The sequence below is a fragment of the Lutra lutra genome, chromosome 8 (assembly GCF_902655055.1).
Source record: "Lutra lutra chromosome 8, mLutLut1.2, whole genome shotgun sequence".
Lineage (NCBI taxonomy): Eukaryota > Metazoa > Chordata > Mammalia > Carnivora > Mustelidae > Lutra > Lutra lutra.
Genome location: NC_062285.1, coordinates 4,890,437 through 4,914,530, shown reverse-complemented (window position 1 = coordinate 4,914,530; position 24,094 = coordinate 4,890,437). Strand labels below are relative to the sequence as shown.

General features: G+C 42.5%; 1 protein-coding gene across 9 annotated transcripts in view; it reads right to left on the bottom strand.

Annotated features, from left to right (window-relative positions):
• TASOR2 (transcription activation suppressor family member 2) overlaps window positions 1-24,094 on the bottom strand; it is a 78,888-nt gene that overhangs the window by 15,916 nt on the left and 38,878 nt on the right. For 7 of the 9 annotated variants that reach the window (XM_047741110.1, XM_047741109.1, XM_047741106.1 and 4 more), the window contains 9 exons: window positions 23,991-24,090; window positions 21,816-21,916; window positions 21,038-21,141; window positions 17,692-17,764; window positions 17,534-17,596; window positions 13,307-14,026; window positions 9,434-9,676; window positions 5,096-5,975; window positions 3,058-3,487 (listed from right to left, as the gene is read on the bottom strand). In XM_047741110.1, the coding sequence (XP_047597066.1) occupies window positions 3,058-3,487; window positions 5,096-5,975; window positions 9,434-9,676; window positions 13,307-14,026; window positions 17,534-17,596; window positions 17,692-17,764; window positions 21,038-21,141; window positions 21,816-21,916; window positions 23,991-24,090 (2,714 nt within the window). The remainder of the gene's footprint in view (window positions 1-3,057; window positions 3,488-5,095; window positions 5,976-9,433; window positions 9,677-13,306; window positions 14,027-17,533; window positions 17,597-17,691; window positions 17,765-21,037; window positions 21,142-21,815; window positions 21,917-23,990; window positions 24,091-24,094) is intronic. The other 2 variants (XM_047741107.1, XM_047741108.1) reach the window with 1 other exon arrangement.

Sequence of the window (24,094 nt, the reverse complement as noted above, 5' to 3'; positions counted from 1 at the left end):
GTGCTTCTTTTTAAGATTAAAAGATAATTTTTAAAGCCAACAACAACTTAAACACCACCTTTCAATCAGAATAAAATACACTGCCATCTGGAACTTTCCCATGAGGAGGAGTAAATTAGGATCCCTTGTATGAAGGAGGACTGATCGGCAGTTCTTCCGAGGTGTCAACCTCCGTTCTGGTAAATAAAGATCTACTCCTTAGCCATCTTCTTTGCTTGTAACTGGAGGTCAGGTCTTGTTTTAGTGCCTCCTACTCAACAGAACAACAGAAAACAGTGCAGCCTGCACTGCTGAACTGAACCAAAAGGACTGCAGGAAGGATTTAGGTTAAACATTAGCAGAAAATCTCTGGACATTCCAATGACCTCATGAACAGGCTGTTTTAAGGCTGAAGCATGGTCTTGTCCAGAATATGATAAAATGGACTGATCATCACTGACCATACACCTGTAATTTTTGGAACATTATTGGTCACAGATTTCCTGCCACGCCTTCAGGTGATCATGCTGAAAGTCAAGACCTGGGCTTTAAGTCTGTTAAAAAGACCTTCTGTCTTACAGAAAGGCACTGACCCACATACATGGCAGGGTAGAGCAAAGACTACATTTTAAGAGGAACTGACTGACCAGACACAAAGCACAGGAAAGTCTTGATGGTAAGAGTCATTCTGAAACCTTCCCGTGACCCTTCAGTCACAACGTGGCTGCCAATCTCACCATGCCTGCAGACTTAGTGAAATGCAAATTGTCACCAGCTTCCTGTGTGTGTACGGACACTATTTAAAAAGATTTTATTTATTTATTTGACAAAGATCACAAGGAGGCAGAAAGGCAGGCAGAGAGAGAGGAGGAAGAGGACTCCCTGTTCAGCAGAGAGCCCGATGCGGGGCTCCATACCAGGACCCTGAGATCATGACCTGAACCAAAGGCAGAGGCTTAACCCACTGAGGCACCCAGGTGCCCCGATACTTCCTTTTTTTAACTATTGTGAAGTATAATGTGTTTAAACATAAAGAACTTTTTATTTTATTTGGTTCTTTTTATTCATACACAGAATCAAACACATGACTAAGAGCAACATGTCAATGGTCTCTCATGCCTGTGGTGCTGGGGTGTTCTGCACACCTAGTACGCCCATGTGGGGAAGGTGCAGGGGATAGTACCTGTGCACACACCTTTCAAGTACAGGCATAGCGGCCAAGGAGATGATGGGAAAAAACTCAAGTATACACTACAGAAATTAATTTTAATACTCTTTCTACTTCTTAATACTTGGTTTCACATTTGCAAAAACACCATTTCTAGAATTAGTAATGATGATAGCTAATTACAGATTAAAACAACAAAAAATACTTTATCGGGTAGTAAACAGTCTTCTAAACTTTATTTTCTTATTCTAAGGTAGAGATTCTTTTTTTATTTTTTTAAAAGATTTTATTTATTTATTTATTTGACAGAGAGAGAGAGAGAGAGAGATCACAAGTAGGCAGAGAGGCAGAGAGAGAGGAGGAAGCAGGCTCCCCGCGAAGCAGGTAGCCCAACCTGGGGCTCAATCCCAGGACCCTGGGATCATGACCTGAGCCAAAGGCAGAGGCTTAACCCACTGAGACACCCAGGCACTCCGAGATTCTTTTTTTTTAAAAGATGTATTTATTTATTCATTTCAGAGAGAGAGCACAAGCAGGGGAGGGGGCAGGGGGAGAGAGAGAAGCAGACTCAGTTTCCTTGATCTGCGAGAGAGGGGCGTGGTCCTTTTGCATCAGGCTGTGTGAGACTGAGCTCATGTGAGCAGAAGGCGCAGATCAGTGTCTGGCTCACAGCACGCCACCGGTTTCATTTCCATAAAGACAAGCATGACTCTCTGAGGCTTGCCCCTGGACCCGCAATTCCCCAAGTAATCCCAAGTACAGAAATGCTGTCGACTCAATGTTAAACCAGGCACTGCAGGGCCCAAACCACGGCAAAAGTACTCTGGAAGAGAGGGATGCTGAAACCTTAGAGGCCCATGTTTTGTCAGTCCGTTTCCTTACAGACTTTTGATACAACTCTTGTATCTGCTCCAGTTAAAATGTGATGATCTGCTGTTGCTGAACATTAGCTGAGAACCATGGAGCAAACAAAATATATTTTCCATATTTATAAATAGTTACTGACAGACCTAGGGAGCCTGGCATTGTACTTTCTGTTCCAGCATTTGTTTTCACAAATAATTTTTAAATATTCCATTTCAGTTTGAGGTTTATCAAAGACTTCTAATATTTATTATTGCATTTGATCTTTAAAAACTATTCTACGGTGTCTGAGGGGCTCAGTCAGTGAAGCGTCTGCCTTTAGCTCAGGTTATGATGTCACGATGTCGCAGTCCTGGAATCAAGCCCTGTGTCAGGCTCCCTGCTCAGTAGCGAGTCTGCTTCTCCCTCTCTCTCTGCACCCCTCACCCTGCTCCTGCTCTCTCAAACAAAAAATAAACAAAAAAACTATTCTAAGTAACAACAGGTATTATTTACCTCTTTTATTTTATTTTTTTTAAGATTTTATTTATTTATTTGAGAGAGAACCAGTGAGAGAGAACATGAGTGAGGAGAAGGTCAGAGAGAGAAGCAGACTCCCTGCGGAGCCGGGAGCCCGATGCGGGACTCGGTCCTGGGACTCCAGGATCATGACCTGAGCTGAAGGCAGTCGTCCAACCAACTGAGCCACCCAGGCATCCCTATTTACCTCTTTTAAAGGATAAGACAGTATGCTCAGAGAGAACAAATAATTTACCCCAAATTATACAGCTAAGAAGTGATACCATTATGGCTGGCCCCAGACCCATGTGACCCCCATGGTTTGTTTCTACGTCTGCTTCTTCAGTCAGGATGGAGAAAATCACCTGCAGACAATCCAGAGCAACATTTATGGAAACTAAGTTTTTGGTATTATTTATCCTTTACATAGATATAGAGAATCCACCTTCCTAAAAGAAACAATGGCACATTTTGAATGTGATTTTACATCAAGGAAAAAAGAAATTTCTTCAAAAATGTCAGCACATAGAGTGTTGGGTTTTACTTACCTCGTTATGACAAGAATAAATGAAATTCTGGCTTTCTGGAGGATCTGGATGACCTTCTCTGGCAAACATGTCTTTCTGTTCATTCTGTACCCAGAACTCCAAGCCTCCTGCGGGTGGTGGTTTCATGAAGGGAAGCAAGGAGTCCGTGTCGGGGAAGGACACATCGGCAGCATGACCTCTGGGAGTTTCGCTGGTCTCCAACAGAGGGTCTACAGAACATCTTTCCATGCTGGAGGACTCCTCGATTTCACTGAATTCAAAAGACTCTAATGTGCTATTTATAGACACATATTTTGCTGGGTTGCTGTGTTCTACCACTTTTCGGGATGACCGGAGGACTTTGTTCTGATTGCTGTAAAACAGAGCCACCCACATGTGCAGTAAAAGCTTCACTTCCTCCACGTTGTCAGGCAAGTCAGCGTTCCAGGGCCTGAGATTTTAAAGAAAGAGAAAATATGCAAAAAATCACTGAAACTGGTGATTTTAATCTTAGTTTTAAAGGTGCTCATTTTTATATTAAAAATACGTGAACATGAAATAATGAATAAGATAAAAATGAGGTTAATGTAACAAATAATGACAGTGAATCTAATCCCCTCACTTAACAGAGGCAGAAGAGGGAACTGGAAATCAGAGCTTTGAAAGGTAACTTCTTTTAGATCATAAAACCCTTACGCAGTAGAGCCACGAATGGAGCATAGGTCTCCGAGGTCCTGGTCTATGATTTTTCTTTTACTCCACTCTAGCCCTGTCTGGACACAATATACCTATTATGTGAATAATGGCTCCAGCAACCACCCAAATCCTCATTTCTGCCAAGCCTGACCAACTCATTTCTTTCCTATTTGTGTGTGTCTCTTCTAATAACTGGAAAGTCTAAAAATTAAAATATCTCTATAGGCAATTCAGCAGAACTACACTACTTTCACACGATAGTCCTGGAAAATCTCCTGAAACCACACAGGGAGAAAACGTCTCTGGCCACTGGCCCGGGAAAAGTGTTAGCAGCACCAACGAGAAGAGTCAGAGGGTCGCAGAGCTGGGCTTCAGTTAAGCAGGATGAAGGTTAAGGAATGACCAAGTAGATGGGAATGTTAAATGTGTGCTCCCGTGAGTGCGAGCTGGTAACCAGTGCGTGGACAAAGTCTGATACGACTTAGTCACTCCTCGGGAACACTCCACAGAGAGGTAACCGAGTGCCATTCCCAGCCACAAGGCTCCTTGCGAACAGTAACGACTAGCACTTACTAGCAGGTGCCAGTCACTGCGCAAAACCCTTAGGCACACAGCAGCCTGACCTGTAGCTATTACTAATCCGTACTCAAAGGGTTCCCCACGGACGGCCATCCTCCACTGGCATCCCCTGGAAATGTTAGAAATGCAGACTCGCAGGCCCTGTCCCAAACAGACTTGAGTCACAATCAACACCTCAGTGAGGTCCCTAGATAAGCTGTACCCACAGTCAAGACCGAGAAGCACAGGAACCTCTTCCAGGTCACAGAAGCCAGGTGAGTGGGAGAACCTATGTGAACCCCCACATCTGCCCACACTCCGAAGCCCGTGCTTCCAGTCCCTCTGCTGTCCCTGCCTCGGCCCCTTAAGGCTTTACAGAACAACCCTATGTAACCCTGCTCACTCAGAACAACCTGACCAGCTTAACAAACCAGAAGTAAATCTTGAAATGTTTCTTCCAGAATTCAGTCTGTAAAACATTATTTCTCTATCTCACAATTTTACATTAAGATCTCACTTAAATATTGTAATTCAAAGACCACAAAGGCTTATGTAGGAATATCTCGAAATGGAAAGCTGTTCACAGGGCCCATGGCAGCTTGCAAAAGGTCTCCATGGGACCACCGACAGCGGCAAAACCAGTGTCATTTTCTCGGTTGTCAGTAGCCACCCCGCCTGATACCACTAAGTTACCGGATTCACTACAGTACTTCTCTTCCCCAAGGTCTGACGCAAGGGTTCCTCCCCACTGTGCTCATCTCAACACCAATGTCATGTCCACTTCATGGAGCGTCCTCCTACCTACCCATGTAGTGCTCTGATGACGGTCTTCTCCAGGGGGTTGTTGGTATATTTGCTGTCCAAGCTGAATACATATTCTGTGTCACATTTGAAAGTGACCTTATAGGAGCCGTCACAGCTGAACACGGTATGAGAGCAATGGGAGTCTCTCAGGCTGGAGGACAGCAGCCTACTCCTGCGCTTGAGCGCTGGGTCCTCGCACAGCTTCTGCAGTGGGGAGGTGCTCTGCTGGTGCCGGAACGGCATCACTTTCCCCACTGGGGTTCCCGCTTCAGGGCCTTTGGGGCCGTTCTTGGCGAAGGCAGGGCTGGGGATCCCTCTCTGCTGTAGGTATCTCTTTGAATGCTCCGCAAGGAGCAGGGCATAGGAATGTTCCACAGCAACAAAAGAGCTTTGGCTTGCATCATGAGTTTCTAGTGTCTCCTCGGGAAGGGCTGATGGGACTGCCACGGGGGCCGGACTGGCGGGAGCCAAGCTCTCCTCCTCTTGGCTGACAGGGCAGTCGGACGCCGGACTACTCTTCTTCTCAGAGGTGGGCTTAGGTAACAGTGTACCTTTTTGATTTTTAACTCCTCTGTGATACTCATGGTCAGATGTACCACGTACAGAATGTTCTTTAGAAAGCAAAGCATCGTTTTGCGGTGATTCAGAGGAGCAGGGCAAGTGTCTAGGCTCAGACGGTGGCGTGGCAGAAGTAGCGGCACTCAGTGCTAGGTCAGCTAGCATATTCAAGGCTTGGGAGTCACAGGTGACCATGGAGTTCTCAGGCAGATCTCTCGGAGCCACCGAGCTGTCTTCCATTGGAGCTGCCTCGGTGCTAATAACATCCTCCCGGCCAACCGACGAGATTTCTGATGGAAGCTGTGAACCAGCTTCTCCTTTTGCTTCAGTATAAAAGGAAAAGACATGTAACATTTGATGGCCATATACTTTCTCCACTATATTACTACTATGGCTTAGCGAAAATCAGGGTTAAGTCAAGTCAATATATTCAAGAACCACCTCTGGATAGGTTACACAGATTATATGTTGAGATTTTACTATCAGACAGGTTTCTTCCAACTGCCAGTTCTAATGTAATGTATTTACCACGGGAACAAATCTTAAGGACTGTGCATATTGATTTAAAAAGAAATCACCTTCTGAAAGGCAGGTGCTGAACTACATACAAGGTACACTGCTCAGCTAGAGAAATATACAGAGGGGGAAAAAAAAGAATAAAAAACAAGAGGCCTGTCCTTAGAGAGCTTACAATGTAATGAGAACATAAGAATTTCTAAGTTTGAACTGTATAATATCGTATGTTAACACACTTTCAGAAAGCATGCCCCTTAACAAGTGCTTTGTTAGAGAAATACCTAAGTTCAAACTAGAAACAACTTTTCACCATATTGATGTTTCATTAGAGCATGTAATGACACAAATAAAAAAATCAGAAGAGTTGTAAGATCATTCATTCAGAATCACTGATTTCATCACCTAAAACTTTAATTTCTGTACTGAAAATATTTCCTCCCCTCTGTCTGCAAATAACAAATCTCCTTGTGTATCAATAATTCTCCTTCCTGCAGGTGATCCAATCCACCCACCTGCCTTTGAGCAGAAAGCCAGCCTTCTACGCCTACTTGCATTCTCAGGAAGTCAGTCCGGCCTCCTGAGACACTGCTATCATGAAGGACAAAGTTCACAACAACACTAGGCATCGATTCCCTGCAGCCTGTGCACGGACAGGAAAGCCAACTGTGTTCTTCTTTATAACATCGGCAGCACGTCTGAAATGAATTATTAACCTGCCTGCAAAGGCCAATAGCTAATCCATTTAAAGAGAAAACCCTGGCCTGTGAGGTCATCAAGCAGAATGAGAAGGTGTGTGCGTGTGGTGGGAAGGATAAAAGTAATCAACCACTGTCCGCTTATGTAAAACAGCAAAACTCAACGGGATCACATAGAAAAGAATGACCCAAAGCAGAGAATCACCTCACCAGCCCACGGATCTACTAAAAACATAAAATCCATTTTGTGATCTGATGTGTTTATTCACACTCATCACATTCCATTGTCGTTAATATTATGGCTCTTCCACGGGGTATCATGTATGAATAAAGCCTGATATAAAGAACACCACACTGGGGGCGCCTGGGTGGCTCAGTGGGTTAAAGCCTCTGCCTTCGGCTCAGGTCATGGTTCCAGGGTCCTGGGATCGAGCCCCACATCGGGCTCTCTGCTCAGCAGGGAGCCTGCTTCCTCCTCTCTCTCTCTGCCTGCCTCTCTGCCTACTTGTGATCTCTGTCAAATAAAAAAAAAAAAAAAAAAAAAAGACCACCACACTGAAGAAAAAGGCTTCATTTTAACAAATGTGTATCTCAGGTCAATCACGGAATTACTGACTTCTTAGAAGTTCTCAATCAGTTAAAAGCAGAATACTGATCATCTCTTTTTAAAAATACAAGACAACATCAAATAAAATATATAAAAAATTAAGAGTTCAATAAAGCTACGCTGAAAACTTTAAAAAGGGCAGAAAACCATTCGTTTCAGTAACAAAAATGAATTTAGCTCTCTCTAAATTCTGTACTTGAAGTATCAGAAATGAAACAGATTAGTACAGGTGACTAAGAAATAAAAGAAAAATTAAGATATTTAAAAGGTGGCAATTTTAACATTTTAACTCAGAATGTGGCTGCACAATAAATACAGACGTTTATAATACAAACCAGCCTGATTCGGAACACATATTTTAAAAACTTTTCCTTTTCTGGGCACACCTTTCTGCCAATACCCAGCTGCATTCCTCCCATGAATCTATTAGTCTACAAATATCTACAAATATTTGTACCAATTTGGTACAAATAATTCGAATGACACAGCTAAGCACACAGGCATTTATATGTGTATCTATGCTCATAATGTTTACAAATTCACTCATAATGTTTACAATTTCATTTGTAATCAAATTACAAATTCAATTGGAAAGACAGGACCAAGACACATCAAATGATTAGGGAGGAGTATGGACTTGGTTCCACAGTGTTCTCAAAAACCCAGAAGGAACTAAAGAAACAGCTGAGTGAAGATCAGAAAATCGGGAAAGGCCTCTGGAGGCAGGACCTCGCTGTGCAGAATGTGGTGGAGGGCAAGTGCACAGAGCAGAAATTGGGCGACGCGTGTGGGGAAGCACAGGGTACGTGGCAGGGCAGGGCAGGGCAGGGACACACCGAGTGAGTGAGAAACAGCAGGAGGGAGGAGGGGAGGTGTGGAGGTGTGGGCAAAGGCCTCCTATGAACTGCCCAAGAGATGAGTGGAGTTTGCATTTGGTAGGTGTGTGTCTCAAAACTGCAACACTGGGTTTTCAAATCACAGGACAAGCTCTTAAAAAAAACTGTCACTCATCGAAAACCAAACAAAACGCACAAAAAATCCTTCTGTCATAAAACAATATGAAAGAAACAGAAAAAACCACAGTTATCCATAATACCATACCCCAGCAAAACAATGTTTTCTAAATTCCCACTAACCGTGAGTTTTTTTTAAAAATCTAAAAATAGGTGAGGAGAAAGCAGAATTAGACAGAAAATTGATAGGTATACAAAGGTATGAGGACATTACATTTTGTTAAAACAAGAGAAACCACACACATGTACCCAGCAGGCCTCAATGCGGAAGAAGTAGAGTAAGAGGATGCCGCGGGCTGGAAGCAACACGCTGCACGGCCACACAGATGCGAGGGAGACAGGACAGGGACGCCACGTGCATCTGCGTGGGAGGTGAAGTCTACGGGGACAGCGGGGCTTTCTGTCTGGCAGTTGAAAATACGGAACTGGAGCAGTCGGGCATTTATTCATACAACTAAACTTTATTATTCACTGAAGCAAGACTAGGAAAGTAAAACTGCTTTTAAAATTAATCTAATGCCTTTTAAAACCAAACACAGGGTTCTGGATCACTGAGTGTCTTCAATAATCTCTAACTTCCTTTGGACACATAAACTCAACACCTTCTACTTTTTTAACTGATTATGGCCCAGAAAAATATTGTCAGCTACTGCCTGTGTGCAATTAGTTACAAGAAAGCCTCTCTACCCTGACACTCTCGTAAACCACTCACATTCAGGCTTTATGCAAGCTATAAAGCAGGGTCTATTTTGTGAAGGCCTGAACCTGCATGTGACAGATTTATTTACAACAGGAAGCCGCCTACTTAGCCCGTTTAGTGTCCGAACTCAAGGAAATAGCAGGAACTGTTGGTAAATTTCAGCTGTTCGTAGATTATGTCAATACACTATCTTGCGATCTCAATTAGTCCGCACTGCCGTGTTTTAAGTCGAAGGAAGAGTGTTTCTTACCAGGTTGTGGCTGCCTCCTGATTCTGGAATTCTGATTGCCTTTTACTAGATTTACCCTCTGCTTTTGTGGAGATTTCTTCACGGGTGGCTTAGGCCTCGGAACAGTTTCGACTGGAGATTTCTCTTGTTTCCTTGCCCTTTTAGCATTCGTTGCCACTGGAGCATCATTAGAAATGGGAGCGTCTTGGTTTTTCCTATCCAATTTGGTTGTCTGTACAAAGTGTGCAGCCAGCACATCAGCACCTTATGTAGAAAACATACCGTGTTTTAAGGGGTAGGGGGCTCCAATATTTATCAGCAATAGCTTCTCCTTTGACTTCTTTTGTTTTCACGGGGAGGGGGTAACTTTAGCAATAGAGAAGAAAATATAAATTTGGGGTATTTCATTAAAAGATTTTTTTTTTTTTTTTTTTAACAAAGCATGAGTTAAAAGATCTCAGATAAATGTAAGAATAGGATTTTTCTAAGCGTCGGACTATAGCCTGCCAGGTGAAGAAGAATGTCAAAGTACTAATTTTATAAAAACAACGCATGACTTAAATAAAGAAAAAAAGTTCTCCATAATCTTTCCTGACTGGTGGGGCAGGTGAAGGCTGAAGAAGGTAGTTCACTGCACTGGGGAGCGGAGAATTCAATTTATGGAAAACAACACAGCTCCCACGAAGTAATGTAAATGAAACTGCAACTGCACTATAGAGAAGAGACTATATATTCATAAAGAACCAACTTCCAGACTTCACTTGACTATTCCTAAATACCCAAGTCTTAGCACCACTGGAAAAATCATCTTTACAGAGCGGACAAAGGAAGGTCTGCTGAAGAAGCCTTCACCTGATTTAACTCCCTACAAATCTCTCATGATGGCTCATCTCTCTTACAATGTGCTTCGCTTTGCTTCTCAAACAGAAGGGAACAGCTAGGAGGCAAGTACAAAGAAAAAACCTCGTAACTACCCTGCTAATTTAACAACAGAAAGTGTTTCAACCTTTTAAGAGTTAAAAAAAAAAAAAAAGGTAATAAATGTTCCCTTTGAAAACTTTTCTTGCTTTCAGCTGTTGTCACCAAAAAATTTAGTCCCAAAAGTATCAATAAAAATATCACATGAGTGTTGGTAAATATTTTAAAATTACGTTGTACAGAAAACACTACAGTTGACCCTTGAACAACAAGGTTTGAATGGATTCCTTTTTAATAAATCTAAGTACACTGCTGTAAATGTATTATCTTCCTTTTGAGTTTCTTTTTAAAAATGTATTATTTGAGAGAGTGCACATGCGTGTGTGGAGGGATGAGATGGGAGGTAGAGGGGAAAGGGAGAGAGTCTTATGCAGACTCCGCACTAAATGCAGAGCCCATCGTGGGGCTCATCCCACGACCACGATCAGGACCTGAGCCAAAATCAAGGGTCACATGCTTAATCGACTGCACCACCCAGGCGCGCCCCCCTATGATTTTTTTTTTTTTAAGATTTTATTTATTTATTTGAGAGACAGAGAGAGTGTGAGAGCGAGGGGGCGTGGTGCAAGGGAAGGAGAGAGAGAACCTCAAGCAGACTCCCTGCTGAGCGGGGCTTGATCTCCCGACCCTGAGATCATGACCTGAGTTGAAATCAAGAGTTGGATGCTTAACTGGCTGAGCCATCCAAGGGGCAACCCATCTTATTATTTTCTTATAGCACTTTTTTTTCCCAATTTACATAATTGTAAGAATACAATGTATAATACATAAGACATACAGAGTACATGTCAACCAGTGACTTGTATTATCAGTGAGCTCCTGGTCAACAGGAGATCATCAGGAATTAAGTTTGGGAGCACGGAAGCTATAGAGATCTTTCCACTGCATGGGGGGTCGGTTGGTGCCCCTGAAGCCCATGTTGTTCAAGGATCAACTGTATTTCTAATTGAGAAAAGGGAACATGATACTAGTTCAGTAAGGTGTGATGACTGTTAGTGAAATGTAGAAAAGAGTCCAATTTCATTTCATTCCTTTGGGAAACTGAGAAAGGAGTGTTTAAAAAAAAAAAAAAAAAAAAAAAAAGCTCACACACCTTTAATGTGGTACACTTCCCCAGGTCTAATTCCTGTCCTCCCTACTCAACTATTACAAGTAAAAAAGCAACATGTGTTTCATTTTCAAGACTTCTCATTCTACTCCAGCTATTTTCTAAAAAGTTAAGCACAAAAAAGGCAAGATATAAATCAAGTAGGGAAACAGTTCAGACTAAACTGAGAAGAGAAAGAAAATAAGATGAGAGGACCAAGAGCTAGGAGAGGCTCCTAGCAGCTGCACAGGCGGGAAGACCGCACACAACCCAGGTCTGGGAGGGAAAGAGAAACACGGAACGAGGTGACCCTACAGGGGACCATTTGCATCAGTCAATGCCATGTTTCTCAAACTTGCAGGCACAATTCATTGGTGGACTGTAAAATAAGTTTAATGGGTTGCAACCAGAATCCTTTCTTAAATGAAACAGAAGAGAAAATGCTAAATTGCACTAAGAGAAAATGCTAGATTGGGGTGAATGTTCTTTGAAATTTTTGTTTCAGTGAATCATGTACGTATTTGCACTAGACTGTATGACATAAAACACTTCTTAATGGATGAAATTAAAAACACTAGAGACACAGTGATAACACGTACGCTGGTGACAGACTATCTGGGAGCTCAGAGGAAACTGGTTCGTGCGCCGCGGAAACCCAGCACGGCCGGCCGGGAGCGCACTCGGAAGCAGCTGTACAGTCCGAGTCACTGCTTTATGCCACCGTGCCTGCTGTCGTCCTCACACGCTTGTACGAGTGCACATACACGCCTCATCTCTCAAGCTACGGTAAGCCAGAAATAACTGTTAAACCGCAGGGCACAGCCTGGATTATCTAGAATCCTGAGGATCTACATAGCTCTGATGTTTTCCTCTTTAGACACCAACATTTCTAAATCCAAACATTATGCGTCCGGTTAGCACGCCTTCTCTGTGGAGGGCTGCCAGCACGCACTTTCAGCTTTGGTCTCAGTCACAGCTACTCACGTCTGCCAGCAGGTGTGCAGTGGCCAGAGACAACAGGTAAACACTTGGGGGGCCCTGTGCCACAGCGGGTTGACCCCTTCTGTAAGGGGCCACGAAGCGTGTGGTTCCCTGCTTTTAAGCAAACTACACTACACAGAACTAAGATGACTCTAAGCCAGAATCACGTGGTTTGCTGCGCTGTGTTTGCCTCAGCGCATCTGACTAGACACTAAGTGGCTCTAGACTCTGGTTCTCACTCAACTGACGGGGGGAACAAGCCATTTGTAGAACGGTGTCAACATACAGGTCTCTAGGCCTATTTCAATAGGTCTATGGCAGGATCCAGGTGACTATTTTTAAGTCTGATACACAACACATAAAGGACAGGAAATCTTGCCCCAGGCTGCTTTAGGTGTGGAGAGTCCAGCATTCAATTTCCCTCTTTACACAAGTGCAAACTACTGGTTATCACTTCCCGCCACGCTCGGGGAGCCTGGTCTTTGAAGACCCTCTCCTTCCACCCTTATCCCTCTTCTCAGGACAGCTCGGGACACTGAGCCACCACAGCCTAGAATGCAGCGGCAGCAAGTGAGTGAAGGCTGGAACCACTTCACAAATGAAACAGGAGCCTTCGGTGAGGGCGCTTTCAAGGTATCTAACAGTTCTTCCTATTTCTTGATCTTCATCTGCCATCTGGATCGGTACTTCTCAAGTATACAAATCCCCCAGAGAGAAATGTTGGTGTTTCCACCAAACTTCTACCCAATACTGCCCAGCTGGGGGGCATGCCATCAGACAGGACCCGTGCTGAGAGCACCACAGCTACGACTAATGCTCATTTCATAGCCCACAGAAACCGTACTTACCTCTTTTTCTTTTGGGAAGCAACGGTCCTTTAACTAACTTGAGAGTTGTTGGAGAGCTCGAACCCTTGCTCACTCCGGCGGGATTTCTTTTGGGGAAGGGACGGCACAAGTTCACCCTTTTGCTCTGCACAGCGGGCGGCGTGCTTGCCTTTCTCTTAGGCTGAACTCTCAGGTTTGATGCTGCACTTAACGGAACCAGAGCTCCCCGCCTGGCTTTAAACATTTCTTCAGGATTCTTTTTGGTTTCAGTTTCTTTTCTTACTTCCACCTCGGAGTCAAGAAATTCACGATCTGGAGTCATAACTAAAGAAAACCCAGCATCACAAACTCCATCTGAGATGCAAGGGGACTGAGGACGCTCTGCCAAGAAATCTAACGCAGCAGACACTTCCAAAATGTACCCACTGGGATCTGAAAAATAAGACTTCAACTGAGTTAAAGACTGTAAAGGGCACTTTTCTGCTGGAAGAACCAAGTCAAAGCCATTGGACAGTTGGCCAAAGAATGCAGTCTCTTGAATTCCATCTTGGGAAGCAGTGGTCAACGGAGGGCCTTTGTCTGCCTTGTACAGTTCTTGGAAACTATGCTTTACTAATGTGTTTGGACAGACTCCTTCTTCAGTAAGTGACTTCTTTGCTTCTAACAGGGCACAATTAAGGGCAGGTATAATAGGTGTCACCTTCGATGAGATGTCATCTTCACCTTTCAATTCTTTCAGCCCTAAAACATATACAGACATTCAAACCTCAAGTTTTATCTTTTTTTTTTTTCCCAATTTTACAAAAGCATGCAGGAAGAAGATGCTTTAGGCTACAAGACTATGGGATGGTTAAATATGGTAGTGTTTCAGATGGGAACTTAACTGGCAATTAATAGAAGACCTATGGGTACATTTAATGAATATATGGATCTATTTACATGAAATCACTCTCACACACGCACGCATGCTCGTGAACCAAAAATGAGTGATTCCGGTGCGACCACTGGGTTAGAGTGAGGAAGGCAGCTCCATCTCATCTGACCAGGAGCCCAGCATGAGCTCAGGGGCCATCGCAGATTTGCTTTAAACTATTTGCAATGCTCATTTCCTGCTTTTAAAATCAGTCTTATTTTATCTGTACCTTATTGAACTAACTTCAAATTCTTTCTAAAAAGTTACAGTGCAAACTTACTGACCTACAGAAAGTAAAATCTTTAAGTAACCCCAAAATTTCATGGTTACTATTGGCATTAAGATGAAATAAGCATTTTTTAAAAAGTTAACTAAACTGACTACTCTTGTGTTCCACTCTCTTTCCTTGGCTCACTCTGAAATGTGACTTTTTCAGCAAATCAATAACCTAAAGGAAAATAGTAAGAGGGGGAAAAAAGAGAAAAGGTCAGGTCACTGGGAAGTGGCTTATAAAGTCCTAGGAAAGTTAAGACATCAGTAACTCTTAGATTAAAAAGAAAACAAACAAACAAACAAAAAAACAGAGATGGGGCGCCTGGGTGGCTCAGTTAGTTAAGCATCTGCCTTCAGCTCAGGTCATGATCTCAGGGTCCTGGGATTGAGTCCAGCATTGGCTCCCTGCTGAGCAAAGGAGCCTGCTTCTCCCTCTCCCTCTGCCTGCCGCTCTGCCTACTGTGCTCTTTGTCTCTATCAAATAAATAAAAACTTGAGGAAAAAAAAACCACAGATGACAATGGCCTCATGTTTACTGAACTGAACTGAGTCATGCCACTCTTTTTAAAGAAAAAGTAGCTGTAAAATTAAGAAACACCAAGTTAGTTCTAGCTGAATACACTTGACCTTGAGCCTGTATTATGTAAAGGAAAAGAAGAGCAACTAAGAATAAACAGGAAAATGTAGCTAGACATTAAAATAAAAATCCCTTTCTTTGAATAGTTGATCATTTAAAAAGTAACAAGTGAAGGAAACATATAAAAAAGTTCTTACATAGAACAGTTCAAAATTAAGTAGTATTTTTCCAGACAACTTCGTTATCTCAAGAAGATATTTCAGGGAGGAAACAGTAATTTGTAATAAACTTAACAAATCTACGAAAAGGAACTTTTAAAGTCTGCTAGGCAAAGTATGCATTTAAAACCACCACAGGGGCTGCCTGGGTGGCTCAGTCATTGAGCACCTGCTTTCAGCTTCAGTCATGATCCTGAGATCCTGGAATTGAGCCCTGCATCACTCCCTGGGCAGCGGGGAGCCTGCTTCTCCCTCTCCCTCTGCAATTGCCCCCTGCTTGTGTTCCCTCTCTCGCTGTGTCTCTGTCAAATAAATCAATAAAAATCTTTAAAAGAAAACAATCCCCCATGGTTCTGAACCTTTGAATGCTCCCACGTATCTCAAGGATCACAGAGGAGGATGTGAGCAGAGTGCAACCATCCACTGTGCACTGTTAGGAGCCCTGTGCTGCACCACTGTTGGTGGCGTGGGGACCAGTGTTCCTCATTTGGCTGGAAGTATGTTTAAAAATAAGGATGGGGGTGCCTGGGTGGCGCCTTCGGCTCGGGTCATGATCCCAGGGTCCTGGGATCGAGCCCTGCATCAGGCTCTCTGCTCTGCAGGGAGCCTGCTTCCTCCTCTCTCTCTGCCTGCCTCTCTGCCTACTTGTGATCTCTGTCGAATAAGTAAATAAAATCTTCAAAAAAAATTAAAAAATAAAAATATTTTAAAAATAATAAAATAAGGATGAAGTCCGAGCTCTCGCAGGCGAGGGGGACAGTGAGGGACTGGGGCTGGAAGGCAGCTCAGGAGTCTGCTGTCTGACCGCGGGCAAAGCCAGGTCTCAGTCCGTCTGCTCTGCGCAGCCCTTACGCGCAGACCTGCTGTCAGAGGCACTGAGGCAGCCCTGGAACGACGGCGGACACGGCAGAGCTTGAGAAGGGCGCAGAGCTGCTGCCGTTATGCTCTTACACCTGGTGATGTCCGTCTTCGTCCAAACTGATGCGTAGGACAGTACCATTCTCTGCTTTGAGTAACTGAACACAATTTCTAACAAATCAACTTTAAAAACATTTTTGTATTGGTTGTAGCTTTACAAATGCTATATAGAACTTTGTGTTTAAAGATATACAATGTGGGGGCACCTGGGTGGCTCAGTGGGTTGAGCCTCTGCCTTCAGCTCAGGTCATGATCTCAGGGTCCTGGGATCGAGCCCCACATCAGGCTCTCTGCTCAGTGGGGAGCCTGCTTCCTCCCCCATCGCCAACCCCCTGCCTCTCTGCCTACTTGTGATCTGTCAAATAAATAAATAAAATCTTTAAAAAAAAAAGATATACAGTGTGATTATAAAATATGAAGGAAATATCCTCATAGGACAAAAAGAAGTGACTCACTTACTTTCACTTTTTGTTCAGCAAACATCTGTTATTTTTTTTAAGCTTATTTCCTTTTTTTTAGTATTTTCTACACCCAACACGGGGCTTGAACTCAAACCCTGAGATCAAGAGTCCTATGCACTTCCAACCGAGTCAAAAGGGCTCCGACATTTGCTATTTTTCAGCTGCCTGGCACCCGTAGGTGATAGGGATACAGTAAACTACAAGAAAGGCAAGCATTAAATAATCATACGAAGATATACTGAAATGATACTGCTGATAATCCTGGAGGTCGCACTGAGGGAAGAGTGGTGGCAGGAAGCAAGAGTGCGATATTAAGGGGACCGGACAGACAGAGTAACAAGCTCAAGGGGTGTTTCTCTGATTTTAGTCCTTACCTCCCCCTGCCGCAGAGCCCTTTCAGACTTGGTTTCCTGACTGCCTTCTGAAATTTCAATACCGCAGTTACACCTATTTATACACTGTAAGAGTAACAGTTTTTTGCCCCCATGAGCCAATCTGTGGTCCCACAAGGCTCAACTTCAGCTGACGAGGGGGAAGGAGAGGAGGCGTCTGGACAGAGGGAGCTGTGTCTGTGCAGGTCCCATCTGCTAGGTCGATGGTGATGACCTAATCCCCCAGCTTCTGCTGTTAACTCGCAGGGAGTTCCACTCAGGGCGTGCTGAATTTGAAGATCACCTGAGACATCTAAGTGAACGTGTCAACAGGCACCTGAGTTTGGGCATGTGAAGCTCAGAGGAAAGGCTGGGTGTGCAGAGGAGATAAAGAGGGATCACCCAGGGAGGTTAAAGGAGAGTGGCTTCAGAGCAGAAAACAGTTAGCAGGGTCAAGTGGTGCTAAGAAGTCACGATGAAGACTGAAAAATATCCCCCAGATCGTGTGTGTCCTTACCTGCTGGAAGGGATGGATGGAATAAATGTAACCCACGCAGACCCATCTGCTCATCTCTAAAATCTACACAGAATGAACATCATAAGAAAGTTAGACTGTTGATCTTATAGAACAAAAATGAACATACCGAAAAAGTTTTTCAAAAAAGTTGTCCTTACTTGTTTCTGGTATTAAGGCTGATGAGGTAAATAAGATGAAAAGCCCCCGATCTTCTAAGCATTTGATGATTGCCTTAAACATTGGGGCAAAAAAAAAATTGAAAAAGGTTCAGTCCCTCTCTCCTTCTCCCTCTACCACACTCTGCAAAACAATTCTTGAAATGTTAGTGTCTGTGAGAATCAGGAGAAATTTTGTCTCCAGTAACAGAAACTGCAAATTTCTTACTGCTCAAATAATCTTGGCCCTGTGAGACCGACATATAAGAACTGGAACAGCACAGTGTTCAACTATGTAACAAATCAATTAGAAACGACACTTCAGTTTTTTCATTAAGATGCTTGACATTTCATCCTGCTGTCCAAATAGTCCATCTGTTACCTTCAGCCACTACAAGTTCAAGGTGACTCAGACCTGGGATTAGCGATTTAAGCTCATGTCTACACAAAAAATATCACAGAATCCTGGAACTCAAGACTGGAAGACGCCATCCAATAAAATAATTCTTTCTACTGCATCGTAAGAGAAGAAAATAATAGAAAATAACATAATTAGGTCCTGTGGCAACACGAGATGCAGATAAAAATAAATTCTTCTTGTTTCCCTCTACGACAGTCTTCAGGGGTTCAAGGAAAAAAAAAATCCTGAAATTTTCATGTTTCCAGTAACTCTGGGAATTTTCCCCCAGATAGTGGGGAAGTTACCTAAAATCTGCCATTGTAAATCATAAAGATAACAGCTTTTCCATTCATCACCATCTCAAAAGTATGTCCATAACAAAGAGAAAATCCAATATTCATCTAGTAATTTTTCAGTTAAAAAAGAAACCTAAACAAAATACACCATTTTTTTTTTTAGAATACAGTGAGAAAACATTCTTTTTCAAAGATTGATAGGTCATAAAGCCTACAAATATGGGGAATCAACACATTACTCAATAACAAAGTGTGAAAAAAAAGACTTCCGATGATTACATTCACAGGAATAATCACTTCACAGGCTTCTGTGATAGCCGCTGGGCACCTGACAGTTTCTGTTTTGTTTCTTCCAGTCTTACACATTCTTTGATGGCAGGGACTGTATTTGTATCTGTGCTTCTGATGCACAGAAGGGACTAAAGAAAGAATTACTGAATAAATACACCAGTAGTTATATATACACAGAGCTTTGGTATCTAGTAAATTGCAGGTATAATTCTGGCTTCATTTTCTACTGCTGTAAAAAGTGATAAGGGAGTTAGCTCTACATTGTTCTGCATTTTAGTTTTGGGATACACATGAAATGTGCAAATAAAACAGAAGTATGTATCTTATTCGTCTCTCAGAATATGTACTGTAAGGGCTAAAGTTCCTATTTTAACCTTTGTGGGGAGAAATGATAAAATCTTTTATGTACCTACTGGACTCTTCCATTTACACACAGAAAAATACAGCCATACATGTCCTTAGCACCCTGTTAAAAAGAGACCTTGGTCTGCACCGTTCTTGAAGATCAGTGTTCCAGGTACAAGCCCACATACACTTTATTTAAGGGGCATCTATTGCCCCACAGATACTTAAGATATGATAACTCCCTTAAGAAACTCAATGTCTAGGTGGGGGGCCAGATATGTAAAAATTACTCATACAGTGATGAGGCAAGAAAAAAAAGCATGGGAGCTAGAGACTTGCTAAGTGAAGCAAGTCAGAGAAAGACAAACACCTTATGGTTTCACCCAACGTGTGGAATTTAAGAAACAAAACAAGTAAGCAAAGGGGAAAGAGACAGAAACAAAAAAGACAAGAAATGGACTCTCTTAATGCTAGAGAACACCCTGCTGGGTGTGGTGGGGGGGGAGGGGAAATCGGGGACAGGGATGAAGGAGCGCACCTGTTGTGACGAGCACCGGGTGTTGTATGGAAGGGCTGAGTCACTATATTGTACACCTGAAACTAATATTACACTGTATGTTAACCAACTGAAATTAAATAAAAACTTAAAAAATATTAAATAAAAAAAAAAGGAGAAGAAAAAGCATAGACACTGAGGAGGAAGGATCTGATGTGACTGATCTGTGATGTGTGCAATCAGGTCACTGCTACTCTGGATATCATCTCCACTTAGAAAGTCACTTCATGAATGTTCTGAAAACATCCCGGGACTCTCTTCCATTTAATTTCCAAGCAGAAAACAGACTGTGCTACTGCAGAACAACACGGCCTCCGTCCCCCGGCAGACACTCGACGGCCACCCGCTCAGCATCGGCCGCGCCCAGCCGATTCCTCTGCGCTGAGGGGCAGCACCACAGACTCCGCAGGACCGACCCCAGACCCCGGACCCCGGACCCCATGTTGGCAGGTGGGCTCGGATGCCCTGCACAGGTCAGGGGACCCCACTCCCTGTCAACTACTGGACGAGGGACATGCAGATGACACACACCAGCCTAATGAAAATGAAGTGAAGGTGAGGAGGGGCTCCCGTGCGTCTCCAGACACACAGAGGAAGCACGTCGCCCCGGGCAGCAGCCGCGGGACAAACTAGCGTAAGAGCAGGGGGAGGTGAAACCCAGAGGCCTGAGCAAACCGTGCTTGAACTGGCCTTACCACCTAGAACTGAAAAGAAGCCTGTTCAGTCCTGTTACTGCTTAAGCCAGCTTGAGTCACCCTCACAAGTAATTCCAAGTGGCCCAAGACCCTTTATCTTCACAGCTTGTCCATGGGCCTTATTGTCATTTCTGATTTCTTGCTGTCTACTCCGGGGACAGTCCAGCCTGCCACTAACGGGCTCACATGTTTAGATCGCCATCCCACACTCACACCATCTTCCCTGGGATGCTGAGGTCTCACCCATAAAAGGTCAGCATCTACTCATTCCCCACACTGAGGAGCCCTGGTAGACAAAAGGGATAGAAGTCTGGATTGTTACATACGTCTCACTAGCATGTTACTTTCTACAATATGGAAACGGTGGGAGCACCAGCATTTGATTTCACTTTTTTTCCTTGCATACCTAGAGATCAACACAGGTCACTTTTAAAGAAGCATCTCACAAGTGGTCCTTTGATTAATTCAGAAACGCTAGGGATCTACTCAATTCTACTGTCATAAAACAGTAACAACAACAACAAAGGATTTGGGAAAAACTGTCCTCTTATTCTTAAAATCAGGAGTACAAACTGACCAGTGAGACACGAAAGTAAACTGAGACACAAAGGGGGATGAAAATATTAGACAATAACTGTTAAGAATATGTCACATACTGAATGATGAAAATCCTAAGTCACTCCAGGCATAGTCAACGAATAATGAGATCGCAATTTCTTCATTCAAGGAAAAGATAATAATTATATTTTAAATCAGTGATTCTTACCAATTGCTTATTTTTGATGTACTCTGTTAGTTTATCTACTTTTCCCCCGCATTTGTTCACCAGCTCCACCTCATACATCCTGAAGGACAAATCTCGGCAACAGACTACGGAGCAAATCAGAAAAACGGAACATTTCTTACTTTAAAATGCTATTATGCTTTTTTAATAACCAAGTTTTTCATTTTATATGTTAAAAAGATGAAAGAACTAGAAATACTCCTTAAAAAGCATTTAACATTCAATGGTCTTTGTTACAAAACTCCTCATTACGAAGTTACTGTGTCAAGTACGTGAAACAGTGCTTTCAATATCAGGGACTCTACTGTAGGAATTAACAAGACACATATATACTATATAAATAATATAAACATCAATGTTCCATGAATTAATCTAAATGACCAGGAATTTCCTTTGCATGTTTTCTGCTTTTTTTCTTCAGTTAGAAGTACATAAATAAATAAACACCATCACCACAAAACCTCTGTTCTCCTTCAAAGGCTTTGTTATGAGTTTCCAACTGTTTTAAGCATTTCTCTGCTGAACTCCCTCAGGGTCCTATAGTAAAGCTAGTCTCTGCCACATTAGATGAAACTACCTTTTGGTTTCTAGTTAGCCTCCAACGAACTAAATCACGGCAACCCTACAACTCTAACGAAAGGCCCTTCTGCAAATCACTTAGGGCAAAACCACAACAGTGTGTGTATGCATGTGCACGTGACCTATGAAAAAAACTGAACAAAGCCCAGGGTGTGCAGTTTATCATTAGATCTGAACAGACCTTTTTGCTCCAGGTAATTCTGTTTTCTAAAGGCAGCTTCTGGTAGTTTTTTCTTCAAAGATGACACTTTCATTACATACTTAAAATCTAGTTCGTGTGGTCTAAAACAAAACAATACCATGCAATTTAATGAACATTTAAACTACAGCTTCACAATTTTTTATTTTCTAATATAAATGCAAACAAAAATATCGTAACAAGAAAGTCCTTAAATTGATAAAATCTGAATCAAATGTGAATATTTATAAGTATTATATATTTTCAAATATATGACCGCACAGACCACAGTCTTCAAATATGTTTGCATTTTTTGAATGTGTGTATTTTTGAGATTAACAAAATATCTAGATGAATCAAAAATTATGCATACTAGAATGAGAATTTTCAAAAAATTACGCTATGTAAGAGTTGACAACTTTTGACAATAGTGAACTGCTTACCGTGCCGTACCACTGAATGAACTACATTCAGACATTTGCACCACTTCCCCTGACTTTTCTTTGAAAACTCACTTTCAAATACTTGCAGACTTATAAATGCCCTCCCTTGCCCCTAACTACGTCTCTGTGTCTTTAAAAAAGGACATTTGCCTATGTAACCATAGAACAATTAATGAAATTAAGAAATTAATAATGATATGGTTCCATTAATTAACTCATAGACCTAATTCAAATTTTGCCATCTCACTAAGGGGCTTTATAACAAAAGAAAATGAATTTTCTTCTGTTTTACCATCCAGTCCAGGATTATACACTGCATTTAGTTAGGTCTTTTTAATCACCTTCAATCTGGACAGTCTCTCGATCTTTATCTTTAATGACCTTGGTATTTTTGAAGAATAAACCATGTATTCTGCGAACGTCCCTCAATCTGGGTATGTCTGATGTTTCCTGCTGGTTAGATTGGCAGGAATACCACCCAAGTGACACTGTGCCATTCTCGATGCATACTGTTAGGAAACACAGGACATTTATTCCACTGCTGATGATGTTAACCATTTAGTTAATGGTTCTAGCCACTTCTCCCTACACTCAGTAGCTGTACTCCCCAGTGACAATGAACTTTCCCAGCTCGCCCATTTATTTATTTACAGAATTCGTTTTTTTGTTTGCTTTGTTTTGTTTTGAGGGAGAGCGTGTGCAGGTGCAGGGGATGGAGCGTGGGGGTCAGAGTCAGAGGGAGAGGGAGAGAATCTTAAGCAAGTTCCATGCCCAGCACGGAGTCCAACGCAGGGCTCAATCTCACAGCTCTGACATCATGACCTGAGCCAAAATCAAGAATCGGTCAGCCAATTGAGCCCCCCGGTACCCCTATTCACAGAATTCTTACTTTACTCTCTGGATTGTAATAATCTTCAATCCTCCCTCTTAAAACAGGTCAACAGAAAGAAAATGAATTCTGACAGCACACCTGTTTTCAGCTTGTATTTCAACAAAACAGGTCTATCTTTCAATAGTTTGGGGTGCAAACTAAGAACAGACTAAATAAAAACATTTCATAAGATGCCCTTCACAGTGCCCCAGAAGCACATAATTCATTAAAATGCAAATATATAGGAGCTCCTGAGTGGCTCAGTGGGTTAAAGCCTCTGCTTTCGGCTCAGGTCGTGATCCCAGGGTCCTGGGATCAAGCCCAGCATCGGGCTCTCTGCTCTTCGGAGAGCCTGCTTCCTCCTCTCTCTCTCTGCCTGCCTCTCTGCCTACTTGTGATCTCTGTCAAATAAATAAATAAAATCTTTTTTAAAAAATGCAAATATATGTAATAGCTACCCTACTTAAGAGTGGTCTAGGAAAATCAGCTCCTGCAACTCTTAATAAAGAGCCAATAATAGGGCCTATCCGCTGCATCTGCTATCTAGGCAAATCCAATCCGTGTCTTGGGAAAGTCAAACATCTAGCATCAATTCATTTCTGTCTGTGAGGTCATATTCTCATGAGTGGATTAAGACACTAAAACTTCCAAAGTGATTTATCAAAGATTACAGAACTATTTCAAAGCCAAGGTCAGAATTTGGACCTGAATTTAAGCTTCCTGTGCTCTATACATCAACCCCAAAGTACTCTAATTAAAAACCAAGTCAATTGCTTTGTTTCACACCAGTACCAACAAACAAGACTTCAAAATGAGAATTTAAAAAAAAAAAAAAATCAAACAGTAAAGGACACGGACTCTTACATTTGTGTTGGAACAGCTGTACCGTCAGAGGACCAAAGAGTTATATCACACAGCAAATAGCCTTGAACAATTAATTTGCCTTGCCACGAAGGGGACAGAGCTTT